Raw genomic sequence first — 16,548 nt, 5'->3', positions numbered from 1 at the left:
ATATATATATATATATATATATATATATATAATGTGTATGGGTGTGAATCAGATGCTTTGAGGTAATTTTGGAAATGAAATTAAAGCACACAAGTTTGTGCACTAATTAAGACCAGAGACATGAGCACCATACAAAAGTATCTTTATAAAGACCAATTTATTAAAAACCTAGTCAATAACACACAGGGTGGAAGGCAAGGCCTAAACTTAAAAAGTTTAAAAGGACCATAAAAGAGTTTACACACTTAAAAAGGACCATAAAAGAGTTTACACACAAAAAGGAGGAGAATTCACACAATCACTCTTTGAAAACTGTAACAGAGTAACACAAACACAACCCGAAACACACTATCAGTCACACCCCAAAAGTACACACATATAAACAAATGATCACAAGGATAAATCGGTATAGAGACCAACTTAGTACATTTACCCACCCAACACTTTGACACAAAAAAGCTAATAAACCCAACCCCAAAGACTACAAGACTAAAATAGACGTGATAATTCCCCTGATAGCAATCAGTTCAAGAAAGGAATCAATCAATAAATAAACAAGACAAAACAAATCAGCAGAATTTTGACCACTCTGACCTCAAATGTATTTACAAAGACAAGAAATCACACTGCTTCCATTGAGGAAGCAGTGGCTGGGGACTCGAAGGAGGACTCGTCCATCACCCGGGCTGAAGTCATCGAGGTAGTTAAAAAGCTCCTGGGTGGCAAGGCACCAGGGATGGATGAGATCCGCACCGAGTACCTCAAGTCTCTGGATGTTGTGGGGTTGTTGTCTTGGCTGACACTCCTCTGCAATATCGCATGGCAGTTGGGGATAGAACCACCGGTTCTGTTCATAATTTTTATGGAATGAATTTCTAGGTGCAGCCAAGGGCCGGAGAGTGTCTGGTTTGGGGACCATAGGATTTCGTCGCTGCTTTTTGCGGATGTTGTTGTCGTGTTGGCCTCCTCAGATCAGGACCTTCAGCGTGCACTGGGACGGTTTGCAGCCGAGTGTGAAGCGGCTGGGATGACAATCAGCACCTCCAAGTCTGAGGCCATGGTTCTCAGTCAGAAAAGGGTGGATTGCCCACTTCAGGTTGGTGGAGAGTTCCTGCCTCAAGTGGAGGAGTTCAGGTATCTTGGGGTCTTGTTCACGAGTGAGGGAAGGATGGAACGTGAGATTGACAGACGGATCGGTGCAGCTTCTGCAGTAATGCGGTCGCTGTACCGGTCTGTCGTGGTGAAGAAGGAGCTGAGCTGTAAGGCAAAGCTCTCGATTTACCGGTCAATCTACGTTACTACTCTCACCTATGGTCATGAGCTGTGGGTCATGACCGAAAGGACAAGATCCCGGATACAGGCGGCCGAAATGAGCTTTCTCCGTCGGGTGGCTGGGCGCTCCTTTAGAGATAGGGTGAGAAGCTCGGTCACTCGGGAGGAGCTCAGAGTAGAGCCGTTGCTCCTCCACATCGAGAGGAGCCAGCTGAGGTGGCTCGGGCATCTATTTCGGATGCCTCCTGGACGCCTTCACAGGGAGGTGTTCCAGGCACGTCCCACCGGGAGAAGGCCCCGGGGAAGACCTAGGACACGCTGGAGGGACTATGTTGGAGGTGGAGGAAGTGGCTAGGGAGAGGGAAGTCTGGGCATCTCTGCTTAGACTGTTGCCCCCGCGACCCGGCCCCGGATAAGCAGAAGATGATGGATGGATGGATGGAAGAAATCACATACAATAATCATTAAACAATTTTTCAAAGATAAATAAATTAAACAAGTTCAAAACAAAACCCACAAACTAAGAGACAATAAATTGCCGGAAGACACTGGGACAAACAACATGAAACAATAAGTGGTGTTCCTTCTATCTTTGATTTCAGAACAAGGGTGACTCCTTCCAACCACACTCCACACACAAGGTTGGGCAAAGAAGGAAAGATCCCAATTGCCTTTTTCAAGCAATAACCACGGTCTAGCACGCCGAACGATCACGCTTCCATATTGTTTGGTATAGTTTGAGTCCCAAAGCCTCTGGCTAAGTACGTTGCATTTACCTGAAATATGCAAAGAAGTCAAGAAATGACAAAGCACACATGGGATGCTAACGGAAGGAGGAACTCCCCCAAGACAATCGGGAGTGTCCATAGAGATTCCAGGACTACTTATAGATGGGTTATTGCTTCCAATTGCCCCGCCTTCAATACATTAAAAACTGGAGGAATAAGCCATCCAGTCACAAATGACATAAACCCTAATTACCATGACCAAACATTTAACCTTTCATTTAAAACAAAAATGTAAAAAAAAAAAAGATAAAGGGATTATCAAAATGTGTTAAACTTTTAAAGAGGTTTCCATGAGTTCCAGAGAATTTTGTCTGAGATTCTGATTTGTAAACAGCTTTAATCAAGTATTTCTATAGTAATTATATTTCATTTAAAACTGATGTGGATTAAAAAGGACTTTTAAGTCTGTATACATCAATGAATAAATGATAATTTAACCTTTATAACTGAAATATTAATTTAAACTCATGATGAACAAATGATGATATGGATTACATATTGGAAACATGATGACAGTAAAAGAGCAGGTTGATCCAGAACTACAGGTGTAACATTTACTGACTATTGAATGGTAAGATCTTCAGAGAGTCACTACTGAAGAAAGGAAAGAGTGTGTCAGTGAAGGTGGTTGTGAATGTGTGTAGATGTGTGTTAGTTACAGCATCAGAGAATGACACCGTTCCTCTGTCATAGTCCAGATCAACTCTCACACGCTCAACTTCCTGTTCAACAAGAAAACCAAACGGCTCAAGCATTCCCTGCCTCACACTCCAGACATCATTGTTAAAGAAATCATATTGCTTCCTCGGATTTGATGCTGTAGTTAGTCCAGCAATCCACCATCGACACTCTTTAACCTCCACATCCCAGCAGTGTGTTCCTGAGTTAAAACCCTCTGATCCCAGAACACAGAGAAACCCGTCGAATCTCTCTGGATTGTCAGGAAGCAGGTAATTGGTCTTGCTCCAGCTCACACTGGTCAGATCATCAGACACAGCGAGATCTGGATGAGCCGTGTTTGGATCCAGAATCACAGGAGCTGGTGAGACACAAACAGTCTTTTTAACTACAAAGTACTATATCTGTCTTTCAGTTGTTCATATTATCAAAGAAATACAGGGATAAATGTTTATAGTTCAGATATAAACACTGATTTCCATGATAGCGACCAAAATAGAGCTAATCACGTTTTGAAACTAAATGGCGCTTCAAATAATGTTTGTGTCGATTGCATTGTTAGTGAAAAGTGACCGTTAAAAAATTTGTTTGTCATTGAATCATTCATTCAAGAGATTCGCTCAAAAACGCTGATTCATCCAGTGATGAAACAAATATTCATGAGAGAGTCACTGAATCCTTCATTCAAACCACTTTTACACAATTTTAATATGAACATTGGTATTTATACACACACACACACACACACACACACAGGTGCATCTCAATAAATTAGATTAGTTATTTCAAGTAATTCAACTCAAATTGTGAAACTCGTGTATTAAATTAAAAGTGCACACAGACGTATGTAGTTTAAGTCTTTGATTCTTTTAATTGTGATGATTTTGGCTCACATTTAACAAAAACCCACCAATTCACGATCTCAACAAATTAGATTACTTCATAAGACCAATAAAAAACATTTAGTGAATTGTTGGCCTTCTGGAAAGTATGTTCATTTACTGTACATGTACTCAGTACTTGGTAGGAGCTCCTTTTGCTTTAATTACTGCCTCAATTAGCGCGGCATGGAGGTGATCAGTTTGTGGCACTGCTGAGGTGGTCTGGAAGCCCAAGTTTCTTTGACAGTGGCCTTCAGCTCATCTGCATTGTTTGGTCTCTTGTTTCTCATCTTCTTCTTGACAATAGCCCATAGATTCTCTCTGGGGTTCAGGTCTGGTGACCAACACCATGGTCATTTAACCAACTTTTGGTGCTTCTGGCAGTATGGGCAGGTGCCAAATCCTGCTGGAAAATGAACTCAGCATCTTCAAAAAGCTGGTCAGCTGAAGGAAGTATGAAGTGCTCCAAGATTTCTTGGTAAACGGATGCAGTGACTTTGGTTTTCAAAAAACACAATGGACCAACCCCATCAGATGACATTGAACCCCAAATCATCACAGACTGTGGAAACTTAACACTGGACTTCAAGCAACTTGGGCTATGAGCTTCTCCATCCTTTCTCCAGACTCTAGGACCTTGGTTTCCAAATGAAATACAAAACTTGCTCTCATCTGAAAAGAGGACTTTGGACCATTGGTCAGCGGTCCAGTTCTTCTTCTCCTTAGCCCAGGTAAGATGCCTCTGATGTTGTCTGTGGTTCAGGAGTGGCTTAACAAGAGGAGTATGACAACTGTAGCCAAATTCATTGACACGTCTGTGTGTGGTGGCATTTGATGCCTTGACCCCAGCTCTTGACCCCAGCCCCAGTCCATTCCTTGTGAAGTTCACTCAAATTCTTGAATTGGTTTTGCTTGACAATCCTCATAAGGCTGCGGTTCTCTTGGTTGGTTGTGCGTCTTTTTCTTCCACACTTTTTCCTTCCAGTAAACCTTCTGTTAACATGCTTGGATACAGCACTCTGTGAACAGCCAGCTTTTTTGGCAATGAATGTTTGTGGCTTACCCTCCTTGTGAAGGGTGTCAATGATTGTCTTTTGGACAACTGTCAGATCAGCAGTCTTCCCTATGATTGTGTAGCCTAGTGAACCAAACTGAGAGATCATTTTGAAGACTCAGGAAACCTTTGCAGGTGTTTTGAGTTGATTGGCATGTCATCATATTCTAATTTGATGGAAGTGTAACAGGGGAAACAGAATAAGAGTCTAGTGTATTTACCCAAGAAAGGTTAAATAAGGCCTAGGTTCGACTCTAGGAGGATTTAAATGAAAAAGTTTGAGACAAATGTAAATTTAAACAATTAACAGCCGGCAATTTTATTGCAGAGACTAAAAAACTTTGAGTGAACAATTCTTCACAATGTGCATGAAATCACAATTTTTCTGGTTTCCACTCAAGAATGTGAAGTCAAGGAATAAAATAAAATAAAACCAAACAAAAAGTCTCAATAGTCCTTCTGGATCCCTTGTGTGTATGTGTGTGTAAAAGTTTCAAATGTCCATTGTGTATAAAGGCCTCTTTGTGTTTTCTACCCGGGTAGTGTGTATGTGCTTAGCTCGCAGTTCGGATCCGTGTTGAATCAAGATGATTCTTTTGAATCGTAGATCAGGGTCTGGCTCGCCGTTCAAAAGGTGAATCCTCAAACAGAGACCGCATACAAAAAAAACCAATCTGCACAAAACAATGCAGTCACATTAAACATTTCTAAATGTCAACAATTTCTACACCGACATTCACTATCAGCTGCACAAAATGTCTGCGAGTACAAATGTTAATCTAACATGTGAACACAAAAGTGCACATAAGCATGCTTAAACACATAAAAGTGCTTAAATATACAAAATATCCTGTTGTACAACACCTTTTTTTCCATTTGGTGCATTTACATACTTATAGATGCAATCATTTAACCAAAACAGTTAAACTAACGTTGTACACAAATTAACTCTATGCCAATTTGACCTTTTAAACATACAAAAATAATTCCTAAAACGTCATATATAACTCTGATTGGTTTTAAGGACATATAAAGTGAAAGATGAATGTCAATTTGAATGTCAAAGTAATGCATACATAAGCAAAACTCACCAGAGTTCTCGTAAAAGACAAACCAGTAATCAAAAGCATTGACTGGTGTTTTTTTTCCTCAGTTACAGGATGAATTAGCAACCTAAACGATTAATAACATCCTTTATAAAAGAATATACACATAAAAACGAAGAAACATATTGAAATTAAATCGTTTGTGCAATCTCATGCTAACCTCGTGCGTGCATGTTCAGCTGGCTTCTTCGTCTGAATTCAATATACATCGACTCTCAACATACCGCGGAGTTAACCACCCTCTAGTGGTTCATCAAAGTACTGCACCAAAGATACCAGTTTCTTTTTCTTAGCACACAAAACAAAAATAGTTATAAATAATTTTACTGTAGGACTAAAAAAAATAAGAAAATATGAATGTACAATTCAAAGGGGTTACATCCTCCCCTCCTGAACCTGCAAGCGTCTCTGCATGCAGTGTACCTATAAAATCACTGATCTATCAGGGGTCAGTATCCTAACCTCAGGAAAATCATCTGACTGAAGGGCTTGTGTGAAGGCTTTGTTTAACCCACTTAACAGGGATTGCATAACTAACACTAAGGGGTTTCCTAATGATGTGTAAGTTAGCCTATCAGGTGGCTCCCTGATTCTGGTAGAACGTCTGGACTCTGGCTCAGGTATTTCCTGCACAGGTGTATTTCCATTTCTTTCAACATTCTCAACTAGTATTTCACTGTCATCATCCTCTTTCCTCATTCCATTTCTTTTTCCATCAACAGGTTCCATCCGATCCATGATCAAATCCTCAGTACACTCATCATCGTTGACATCAACAGCCTCAGAATCCAGTTCCTTGACAGGTGAGTTTCCCACATTCTCTTCCAGGATGTCATCTGGTAAGTTTGTTTCTCCCTTTTCAGATAAAGCTACTTCTTCCTCTGCGTTTCTCCCATCCAATTGCTCAAATTCAACATCAAAACTTTCCACACCTCCAGAAGGTTCAAATGGTTGTGCATTTGGATTCAGTGTTGTCTCACAGGAACTTCCTTCCACCTCTTTTATGTAGGGCACGTCCTTGACAATGGTTATGGTGGGATATGTCTTATCCTGCATAATTTGTGGGAAGTAGAAATCTGGTTCTCCAACACTATCATACGCTTGTTCGTCGTCATCCTCTGGAACTATTAGCGTTTTCCTAGAACAAGTCGTTTTTTCCATTCCCTCCATCCTGTTGTCCTCATCACTGGAATAGGTGGGGGTTAAGAAACCACAGGGCAGGAGTAAATCTCGATGGAGGGTTCTTTCAGGTCCCTCAGCAGTAAGAGGCTTTATGACATAAACTGGAGAATCAGCTATTTGCTTGATCACTTGATAGATGGTCTTGCTCCATCGGTCAGCTATCTTGTGCTTGCCTCTTATGCCAACATTCTTGACAAGAACACGGTCTCCAGCTTGTAAAGTGGATTCTCTCACCTTCAGGTCATATCGTTGCTTGTTGCGAAGAGCTGTCTTCTTACTGTATTCAACAGCAATTTTGTAGCTTTCTTGCAGGCTCTCTTGAAGCTTTTTGACATAATCAGCATGACTTACTCTCTTTTCCCCTTCAGGCTTGATACCAAAGGCTACATCTATGGGAAGGCATGGCTGTCTTCCAAACATTAGCTGATAAGGAGAAAACCCAGTGGTGTCATTTTTCGTACAATTATAGGCATGTACCAGAGGCTGCACAAAATCACGCCATTTTATCTTGTCTTCTTCTTGAAGAGTTCCGAGCATTTGGAGAAGAGTTCGGTTAAACCGCTCCACGGGATTTCCACGTGGGTGGTAAGGAGTGGTCCTAGTCTTCTTTATACCCAGCAAAAGACAAAGGTCTTTGATCACAGCAGATTCAAAATCTCTGCCCTGATCGCTGTGCAGGCGTTCTGGTATCCCATAATGAATAAAGAAGTTACCCCAAAGTGCTTTAGCAACTGTTCTTGCTTTTTGATCAGCAGTTGGAATTGCTACAGCATACTTGGTAAAGTGATCAGTGATGACTAAAATGTTCTTGGTACCTTTACCATCTGGCTCAAGAGAAAGGTAGTCCATGCAGACTAGTTCTAAAGGTCGGCTGGTCTCGATGTTAACAAGGGGAGATGTTTTTTCTGCTTTTGCCTTCCTTCTGATACACCTCTCACAGATACTGACCTTGGTTTCGACATCCAATGACATCCTCGGCCAATAGAAACGTGTACGAACTAAATCCAAAGTCCGCTCCACTCCCATATGACCTACTGAGTCATGCAAAGCTTCTAAGACAACTGCCTTATACTTCTGTGGTAGAACTAACTGATAGAAGGGCTCTCCTCTATTCATTCGCTTCCTGTAAAGGACTCCATCAAGAACTACAAGTTGGTGCATCAGTCGAAGCATAAGTTGGACTTCTCTGGTTTCTTCCTGTCTGACACGGTAAGAAAGACGTTTCCCAGTGTTCAAGAGGTGAGTCACTCTGCTTATGACAGGATCATTTGCTTGCTCTACAGCCCAATCATGTTGCGACATCCTAGGAAGGGTGCTGGAACCAGGAAGAAATTCAGCTTGGGAGAATTCAACTGGGATGGCGTTGGCATCAACGGCAAGACATTCCAGAGCAACAGGCAAATTGGCATCTCTGTCTTCCACAGTGCTTCTGTAGAGTTGATGCTTTTGACAAACGGCTCCCACTGCTTCCTTAGGAAAAGAAACTCTATTTTCCTCATTCAGAAACCGGGAAATGAACTGACTAATGCGGTCATCCTCAACCTGGGAACTGTTATCAGTGTCTACTTGATCATGTGGACGCCTGGAGAGACCATCAGCATCTTGATTTTTCTTTCCAGCCCTGTATTGGATGCTGAAATTGAAAGTAGACAGGGCTGCAAGCCACCGGTGTCCTGCAGCGTCAAGCTTGGCAGATGTTAATATATATGTGAGGGGGTTATTATCAGTCATGATCGTGAACTCAGCCCCATACAGATAGTCATAAAACTTATTCGTCACTGCCCACTTCAAGGCTAAAAATTCCAACTTGTGGGTGGGATAGCGTTTTTCACAGTTTGACAACCCTCTGCTGGCAAATGAAATCACCCTCATGTGACCATCTTGTTCCTGGTACAAGGCAGCACCAAGACCATGGAGACTAGCATCTGTATGCAAGATGTACGGCAGTTTTGGATTCGCAAATCCCAACACCGGGGCTGTGGTCAACTTCTGAATTAGTGCCCGGAATGCGGTGTCACACTCAGGCGTCCATCTATCACCAAAAGGTTTCTTGAAATCAGAATTGGAGACAGGCTTAGAACCCTTTGCATTCCTTCGAGGTGGACAATAGCCGACTGTTAGTGCATTTAATGGTTTGGCAATTTTGGAGTAGTCCCTTACAAACCTCCTATAATACCCAGTGAAACCCAAAAAGGACTTCAGCTCACTGATATTTGTCGGCTTTGGCCAGGTGGTGAGTGCAGAGATTTTTTCAGGGTCTGTTTCTACACCTTTCTCCGATACAATATGTCCCAGATAATTCACAGATTTCATAAAAAAGTGGCATTTGCTTGGAGATAGTTTTAGACCAAACTCTTTCAGCTGGTTCAGGACTTTCATGAGGCGCTCTTCGTGTTCCTCCAGGCTTTTTGAGAAAACTATGAGATCGTCGAGGAAGACAAGTACTTCTTTGAGATGCAAGGTGCCCATGCACTTTTCCATGACTCGCTGAAATGTACTAGGGGCATTAGTCACTCCCTGCGGCATCCTATTAAATTCCCAGAATCCCATAGGTGTTACAAATGCCGTTTTATACTTATCTTCCTCTTCAACCTCCACCTGATAGTAACCTGACTTAAGATCCATGACAGAAAACCATTTGGATCCTGTCAATGCAGAGAACGTTTCCTCAATGTTAGGCAGTGCATAGGCATCTTTGATCGTCTGATTATTTAGTTTTCTGTAGTCTATGCACAGGCGGATAGCACCGTTCTTCTTCTTTACGATGACTATTGGCGAAGCGAAGGGGCTTTCCGACTCACGAATTATGTTTGCATCTTTAAGCTCCTGGAGATGAAGCCTGACAGCTTCATAATCTGAGGGATGGATGGGTCTCACTCTCTGTTTAAAAGGAGTTGGATCTGAAAGCCGAATTCTGTGCTTGACAGCTGAAGTGTGCCCATAATCAAGGTCACCCATTGCAAATACTTCAGGAATGGAGTTGAGCTTTCTTGTAATTCTAGTTTTCCACTCTTCAGAGAGAGATGAGTCTGTGAAGTCAAACGTCATCTTATTTTCAGGATTTGTAGAACATACTGCATTGCAGCCGACTTTAGTAGTGGAAGACACAACACTCGGCTTCTCCTCTTTAATTGAGGTGTTCCTTAATGAGGACAGAGCTGATGGAGCATAGAGTTCAGCTAAACAACAGTTAGCTGGAAGTGTGATTTCGTGTTTCGTTTCATTCTGCAGGATAATGGGTACTTTAAATGAGGTCCGTCTGGGACTGGTCAGGACGTAGCTGCACAAAAGCAGACCACTGGTGAGGTTGGAGTGAGTGGATGGCTCTACTACAAGTGGAGCATCAGCAACCGTTGACACATTCCTAGCATACCCATCCAGGACCATCTTTTGACCCGCTGGAATGGTGATGCATTTCTGACCCTGTAGTTTGACTTGGCCCACTTTACCATCACTTTGTCCCAGGATGTATCTGCGCAACAAAATATTCAAAAGGGGTGCATGTTGGAATTTGTCCTTGGGAGCAGCATAACTGTTGTCGTTTGCAACACAAGATTTAAACAATGTGTCAAGGGTGTTGGTACCAACCAGTACTGGGACTTCAGCATTGAATTTATAGTCAGGTATGACAAGTGCAAGGGTGGAAACAGTTTCAGCTTTTCCAGCAATTTTCTCTGGAAAATGTATGCTAACTTCAGTATAGCCCAAGTATGGTACATTCTGCCCCCCAGCTCCTTCAATTTCAATAAGATCATCAAGAGAGAGGATTGGAGAGGATGACAGATGTGTGTCATAAAAGGACTTGGACACAGTGGTTACCTGTGACCCTGAATCAAGAAGAGAGTTGCAAACCTGTCCTTCAATGATGATTTCAGCTGTGCATTTAGGACCAATTATGCTAGAGATTAACTCACTTTCATGAGAAAGAAGACATGAGTGAGCTTGACACTTTGCTTCCTTTTGGTTCAGTTCATTGGGACATTCTTTGCTGCAATGGGCCCCAGTATGTCCCGTTACTGAAACCCCGTCCAGTTTAACGGTACTCCATTTTTCACTTTCCATTCATCTTGTTTCACTTTGAGCTCTTTGTACTTTTGGTCCACAAGCGCTTTGTTGATGGAACCTTCACATGTCCGAGCTATGTGGCCATCTTCACCACATCTAAAACAAAACCAGGGTTTTGGTGGTTTAGCAGTCACTTGCTGAGCTTGCATCTCCACTTTAGGTGTCACCGTGCTTGGGTATTCTGTCAATTTGGACTCATGTTTCTTCTTTTTTTCAGATTTGGAGGATCTAAGCTGCATCTGGAGATCAGCCACCTGTTTTCTCAAAGCCTCTGTTTCTGAAATGTAGGTCTGCAACACACTTGAGTCACTGTAAGGAGACATGTCAACAACAGATTGTTTATGAATCGCAGCTTTGTGCTTTGAACTGCCTAAGTGTCGTTGCATTCTGTCCAGTTTTAAGGCACGTCTGTCTTCCTCAGTCCTAAGCAGCAACAAGAGCTCTGCAAAGTCAGGTGGTGTCTTGGCTTTGGCTTCCAGCTGAAGGGTAAGTATTAACGAGTGATCCCAGCAACCACGCTGAAATTGTTTCAGCAACTGACGATCTGCAGATGACTGCTTTACACCATTTCTCCTCACCGCAGTACTGAGCAGTGTTTGCAATCTTTGCAAGTAATCTGATGCTTTCTCACCAGGATCTTGGTTGGTGTTCAGGAAACGGGCAAAGATTTCATCACCATCTTCAACTAAGCCGTATGCAGAGTCTAGAAGCTTCACGTAGTCTCTAGGAGGAGCTGTAGAACCAAGCTGTTTAACTACATCAGAAGCTGGTGGCAAGAGGCTTTCTAAGATTTTCCTTCGCTGGATATCTATTGGGAGAGAATCCTGCAACAGAAGGTCAACATGAAGACACCAAGTATCAAAGTCAGCTTCACCTGGGGGCTTAGGTACTTTTCCTGAGAAGGAACGCAGCCATTTGGAGTGGGTCTGCGCAGAAAAAGCATCATTTTTGATGACATGCTCAACTACTATGCGCTGGATCTCGGGAGGGTTTAGATCGTCATTGGTAAGTGTGTTAAAGGCAGGCCTTGGTGTTTTTTTCCTCACAGCAGGACCAGGCTTGCTGTCTGAACTAAGGGCACTTGACTTTGATTTTGGCTTCTTCAGTGGTTGTCTTTTTATATATCTCTTTGGGATATAGTCACTGTTGTCAGAAGAGACCTCTTCGGAAACAGTTTTATCAGTGTCATCACTTGACTCCATGGATAAACTTTGCGCTTGGGCAGGGGGCTGTGATGAGGGCTGTGCTAGCACTTTGATGTTATCTGCATACCATGCAACTGCTGGGTTTCGCACACTCTTAATTTCTAGGGGGAAATTAGGCTCAAGACGTGTGACTGGAGTGTGTGAATCAAACTCCACTATAATGACGGCCTGTCCCGTCTGCTCAGTAGAGGAGGCTACTCTCACTACTTTCACAATGACCCCATAATTCTCAAAAGTCGCAATAATGTCATCATCTGTGTCATTATCAGTAATGCCTAACACACATAATGAATGTCGTGCTTTCACATTGTAACACTTCTCAATATCAGACATACTCATTGCGCTAAATCACACAAAAAAAGAAATTACTTCAGATAATAAAGCTTGGAATTTCACTACTGTCTCAATGTACTTGTAACCGGCTATTTAGAAAAATCCTCCTGGCTGTGCTCGCCACAAAAAGGGATGTAACAGGGGAAACAGAATAAGAGTCTAGTGTATTTACCCAAGAAAGGTTAAATAAGGCCTAGGTTCGACTCTAGGAGGATTTAAATGAAAAAGTTTGAGACAAATGTAAATTTAAACAATTAACAGCCGGCAATTTTATTGCAGAGACTAAAAAACTTTGAGTGAACAATTCTTCACAATGTGCATGAAATCACAATTTTTCTGGTTTCCACTCAAGAATGTGAAGTCAAGGAATAAAATAAAATAAAACCAAACAAAAAGTCTCAATAGTCCTTCTGGATCCCTTGTGTGTATGTGTGTGTAAAAGTTTCAAATGTCCATTGTGTATAAAGGCCTCTTTGTGTTTTCTACCCGGGTAGTGTGTATGTGCTTAGCTCGCAGTTCGGATCCGTGTTGAATCAAGATGATTCTTTTGAATCGTAGATCAGGGTCTGGCTCGCCGTTCAAAAGGTGAATCCTCAAACAGAGACCGCATACAAAAAAAACCAATCTGCACAAAACAATGCAGTCACATTAAACATTTCTAAATGTCAACAATTTCTACACCGACATTCACTATCAGCTGCACAAAATGTCTGCGAGTACAAATGTTAATCTAACATGTGAACACAAAAGTGCACATAAGCATGCTTAAACACATAAAAGTGCTTAAATATACAAAATATCCTGTTGTACAACACCTTTTTTTCCATTTGGTGCATTTACATACTTATAGATGCAATCATTTAACCAAAACAGTTAAACTAACGTTGTACACAAATTAACTCTATGCCAATTTGACCTTTTAAACATACAAAAATAATTCCTAAAACGTCATATATAACTCTGATTGGTTTTAAGGACATATAAAGTGAAAGATGAATGTCAATTTGAATGTCAAAGTAATGCATACATAAGCAAAACTCACCAGAGTTCTCGTAAAAGACAAACCAGTAATCAAAAGCATTGACTGGTGTTTTTTTTCCTCAGTTACAGGATGAATTAGCAACCTAAACGATTAATAACATCCTTTATAAAAGAATATACACATAAAAACGAAGAAACATATTGAAATTAAATCGTTTGTGCAATCTCATGCTAACCTCGTGCGTGCATGTTCAGCTGGCTTCTTCGTCTGAATTCAATATACATCGACTCTCAACATACCGCGGAGTTAACCACCCTCTAGTGGTTCATCAAAGTACTGCACCAAAGATACCAGTTTCTTTTTCTTAGCACACAAAACAAAAATAGTTATAAATAATTTTACTGTAGGACTAAAAAAAATAAGAAAATATGAATGTACAATTCAAAGGGGTTACAGAAGTGAATTGGTGGGTTTTTATTAAATGTGAGCCAAAATCATCACAATTAAAAGAACCAAAGACTTAAACTGCTTCCGTCCGTGTGCATTGAATTTATTTAATACACCAGTTTCACAATTTGAGTTGAATTACTGAAATAAAATTAATTAATAACTGTTAAATAATTTGCACCAATTAATATTTTTTCTCAAACTTTTTAGTTTTGTTTAGAATATTGATCTCTATTTCAAATTAAAAAAAGTAATGATTCTCAGTTTATCCAGGATCGTGCAGCTATACTCTCAGTGTTGTTACAGTAAATATATGCTTGAAAATTTGAAAGAGATCTGCTGTATCGCTTTAACTGTAAATATCTAGTGGAGAAAAGTTGTTCTTCTCTTGTTTGCGGCTCATTTTGGTGTAGGCACTCATCTGGTTATTCATACATAATGCTGAAATCTGTAAATGTTCCCTCATGCATCACTTCCAGTGTGTGTGTAACAGCACAGATCTTCTCCTGACTCACTGTTCTGGACGATGTCCTGCATCTTCTTCCAGACTCTGAAGAGCAGGTTGCCCAAGTATCGTGGCACATCAATCAAAGCTCCAGAAGGCATCTGTGGATCCGGCGGCGATGAGATCTGGACTCTGTTAAAACAATCAGGATCAGAACTGAAGTGGCCTTGGATCAGAAGTAGAGAGAGAGAAGATCACTCACCTTTCCATCGTGACTGGAAACTCCTGCAGAACAAACACACCATTGATCATCAACAACTCAATCAATCATCAATCAGTCAATCAATGGATGATCTGAAATCAGACCTTCAGAAAGCAGAAGTCACTGGCTTTCATCATCTCCTCCGTGTCTTTGATTGTGTTTGTAAGAGCTGAGATGTGTGTGTTCATCTCTTCCAGCTTCTCCTTCATCATCTGTGTCTTCAGCTCCTCTTCCTCTCTCAGTGCAGTGATTGTAGCTTCTTCTTCATCTCTGAGAAACTGATGAAGCTTCTCAAACTGCTGTTTAATCTGACGCTCTGTGTCCTCAGCTTGAGACTGAAATCAAATCACATTCACTTCAATCATCTCAATCAACACACATCAATACATCACATCAATCAGATCCAAGAGAAACTCAGACACCAGACATATAATAGATTTCTGCTCATCATTTACAATAATAAACTGGCATCCATTATATTAATGAAAACAAATAATAATGGTGTATAGTGACCTACACCTGTACTGAAAGTGACTCTTGATTCTGTGTCCTCACCTTGATGTGTTGAACTGTTTTCTCAAACTCTTCTTCTATGTTTCCCGTCTTTTTACATTTCTCCTTCAAGGACTCCAGTGCTGTATTGATCTCCTCCTGGAGTTGAATAAATATATATAAAACAGCAGATTACACTGAAGAGAAATAATTTTTGTTAAAACAAAATACACTTAAATCAAACTTTTCAACAGCATGAAATTGGTTGAGAGGTCTTACCCAGTATAACTACACTTTAGTATAACACTATTTAGTGCACGGAAAAACAGAAGAAACCAGTATGGGGCAAATACTTTTTCACATCAGAGTATATTTCATTAAGTAGAGTAAAATGACAGAGAGCTATACCTACCTTATATGATGAAACCACTTCACTGATTGGTCTAAATGTGTGATTGACATCTTTTTGTGAATCTCTGCACACGACACACACCGGCTGTTTGTCCTCCAGACACAAGAGTTCGAGTTTCTCACTGTGTAAACTGCAGATCTCCTCAGATCCTGATGAATGCTTCTCATTTCTGTCCTTCAGGAACGACTCACACAAGTTTTGTAACGCCTGATTTTCTGGAGGAAGATCTGTTGAAGATCTTCTACTGCAGACAGGACACTCCTGAGTTTTCTTGGTTCTCCAGAACTGTTGCAGACACTCTTTACAGAAACTGTGACTACATGATAAAAGAACAGGAGTCTTGAAGATTTCACAGCACACGGGACAATTATAGTCACATTCAGATGATGAAGCCATTTTCACTGTTTGAGCTCTGTACTTTCACCTTCTGAATGACTTGCAAAAAGGAAAAATCACGAGAATCACTAAATCTCTTCAAAATCTTTCTCTTCGTTGTTCACTGATGGCTGATTCTTTGTTGCTTTTGTCAAAGAGAGGAAATTCAGTGTGACACAAAGGTGAAATAACAAGTCAGTCTCCTCCTGGTTAGTGTTGTAAGAGGGTGGAGCTTCTGATCACCTTTTGTGTTTAACCCTTTAACATTCAACCCTAAAAGGAGCCAATTATATATATATTTATCCTATTGGCTGGTGTGTGTCATGTGACTTGCTGGCTCACACTCGATCAGATGACGTGTTTCTACAAAAATCTTGAAGCTGATTCACATTTGTACTGGTTCAGAGTTACAGATATTCTGTTGTCACTTGTTGAGATGTACGGTTGATAAAAAAAAATCATCACAGAAAATACATTGGCTGAGATATTACTTTATTTATGGAAGTCTGATTAATATTTTTAAATAGGACTGGTGATGTTGTAAGAATCCACCCTCAACCCAAAAGCGG

General features: G+C 41.0%; 1 protein-coding gene across 1 annotated transcript; it reads right to left on the bottom strand.

Moving 5' to 3' along the window:
• Window positions 1-158: 158 nt before the first annotated feature.
• On the bottom strand, window positions 159-16,215 carry LOC127964782 (zinc-binding protein A33-like). The gene is made up of 6 exons (XM_052565114.1): window positions 15,605-16,215; window positions 15,256-15,351; window positions 14,805-15,035; window positions 14,701-14,723; window positions 14,509-14,630; window positions 159-3,099 (listed from the first exon to the last, which is right to left on the bottom strand). Exons 1-6 carry the CDS (start codon window positions 15,998-16,000, stop codon window positions 2,615-2,617), a joined length of 1,353 nt encoding a protein of 450 aa, XP_052421074.1. The 5' UTR covers window positions 16,001-16,215; the 3' UTR covers window positions 159-2,614.
• Between the last annotated feature and the right edge of the window lie 333 nt (window positions 16,216-16,548).

Source organism: Carassius gibelio, chromosome B9 (assembly GCF_023724105.1).
Source record: "Carassius gibelio isolate Cgi1373 ecotype wild population from Czech Republic chromosome B9, carGib1.2-hapl.c, whole genome shotgun sequence".
Classification (NCBI taxonomy): domain Eukaryota; kingdom Metazoa; phylum Chordata; class Actinopteri; order Cypriniformes; family Cyprinidae; genus Carassius; species Carassius gibelio.
Note: the sequence above shows the minus strand (reverse complement) of the source record. Positions and strands in the feature narration are given on the sequence as shown.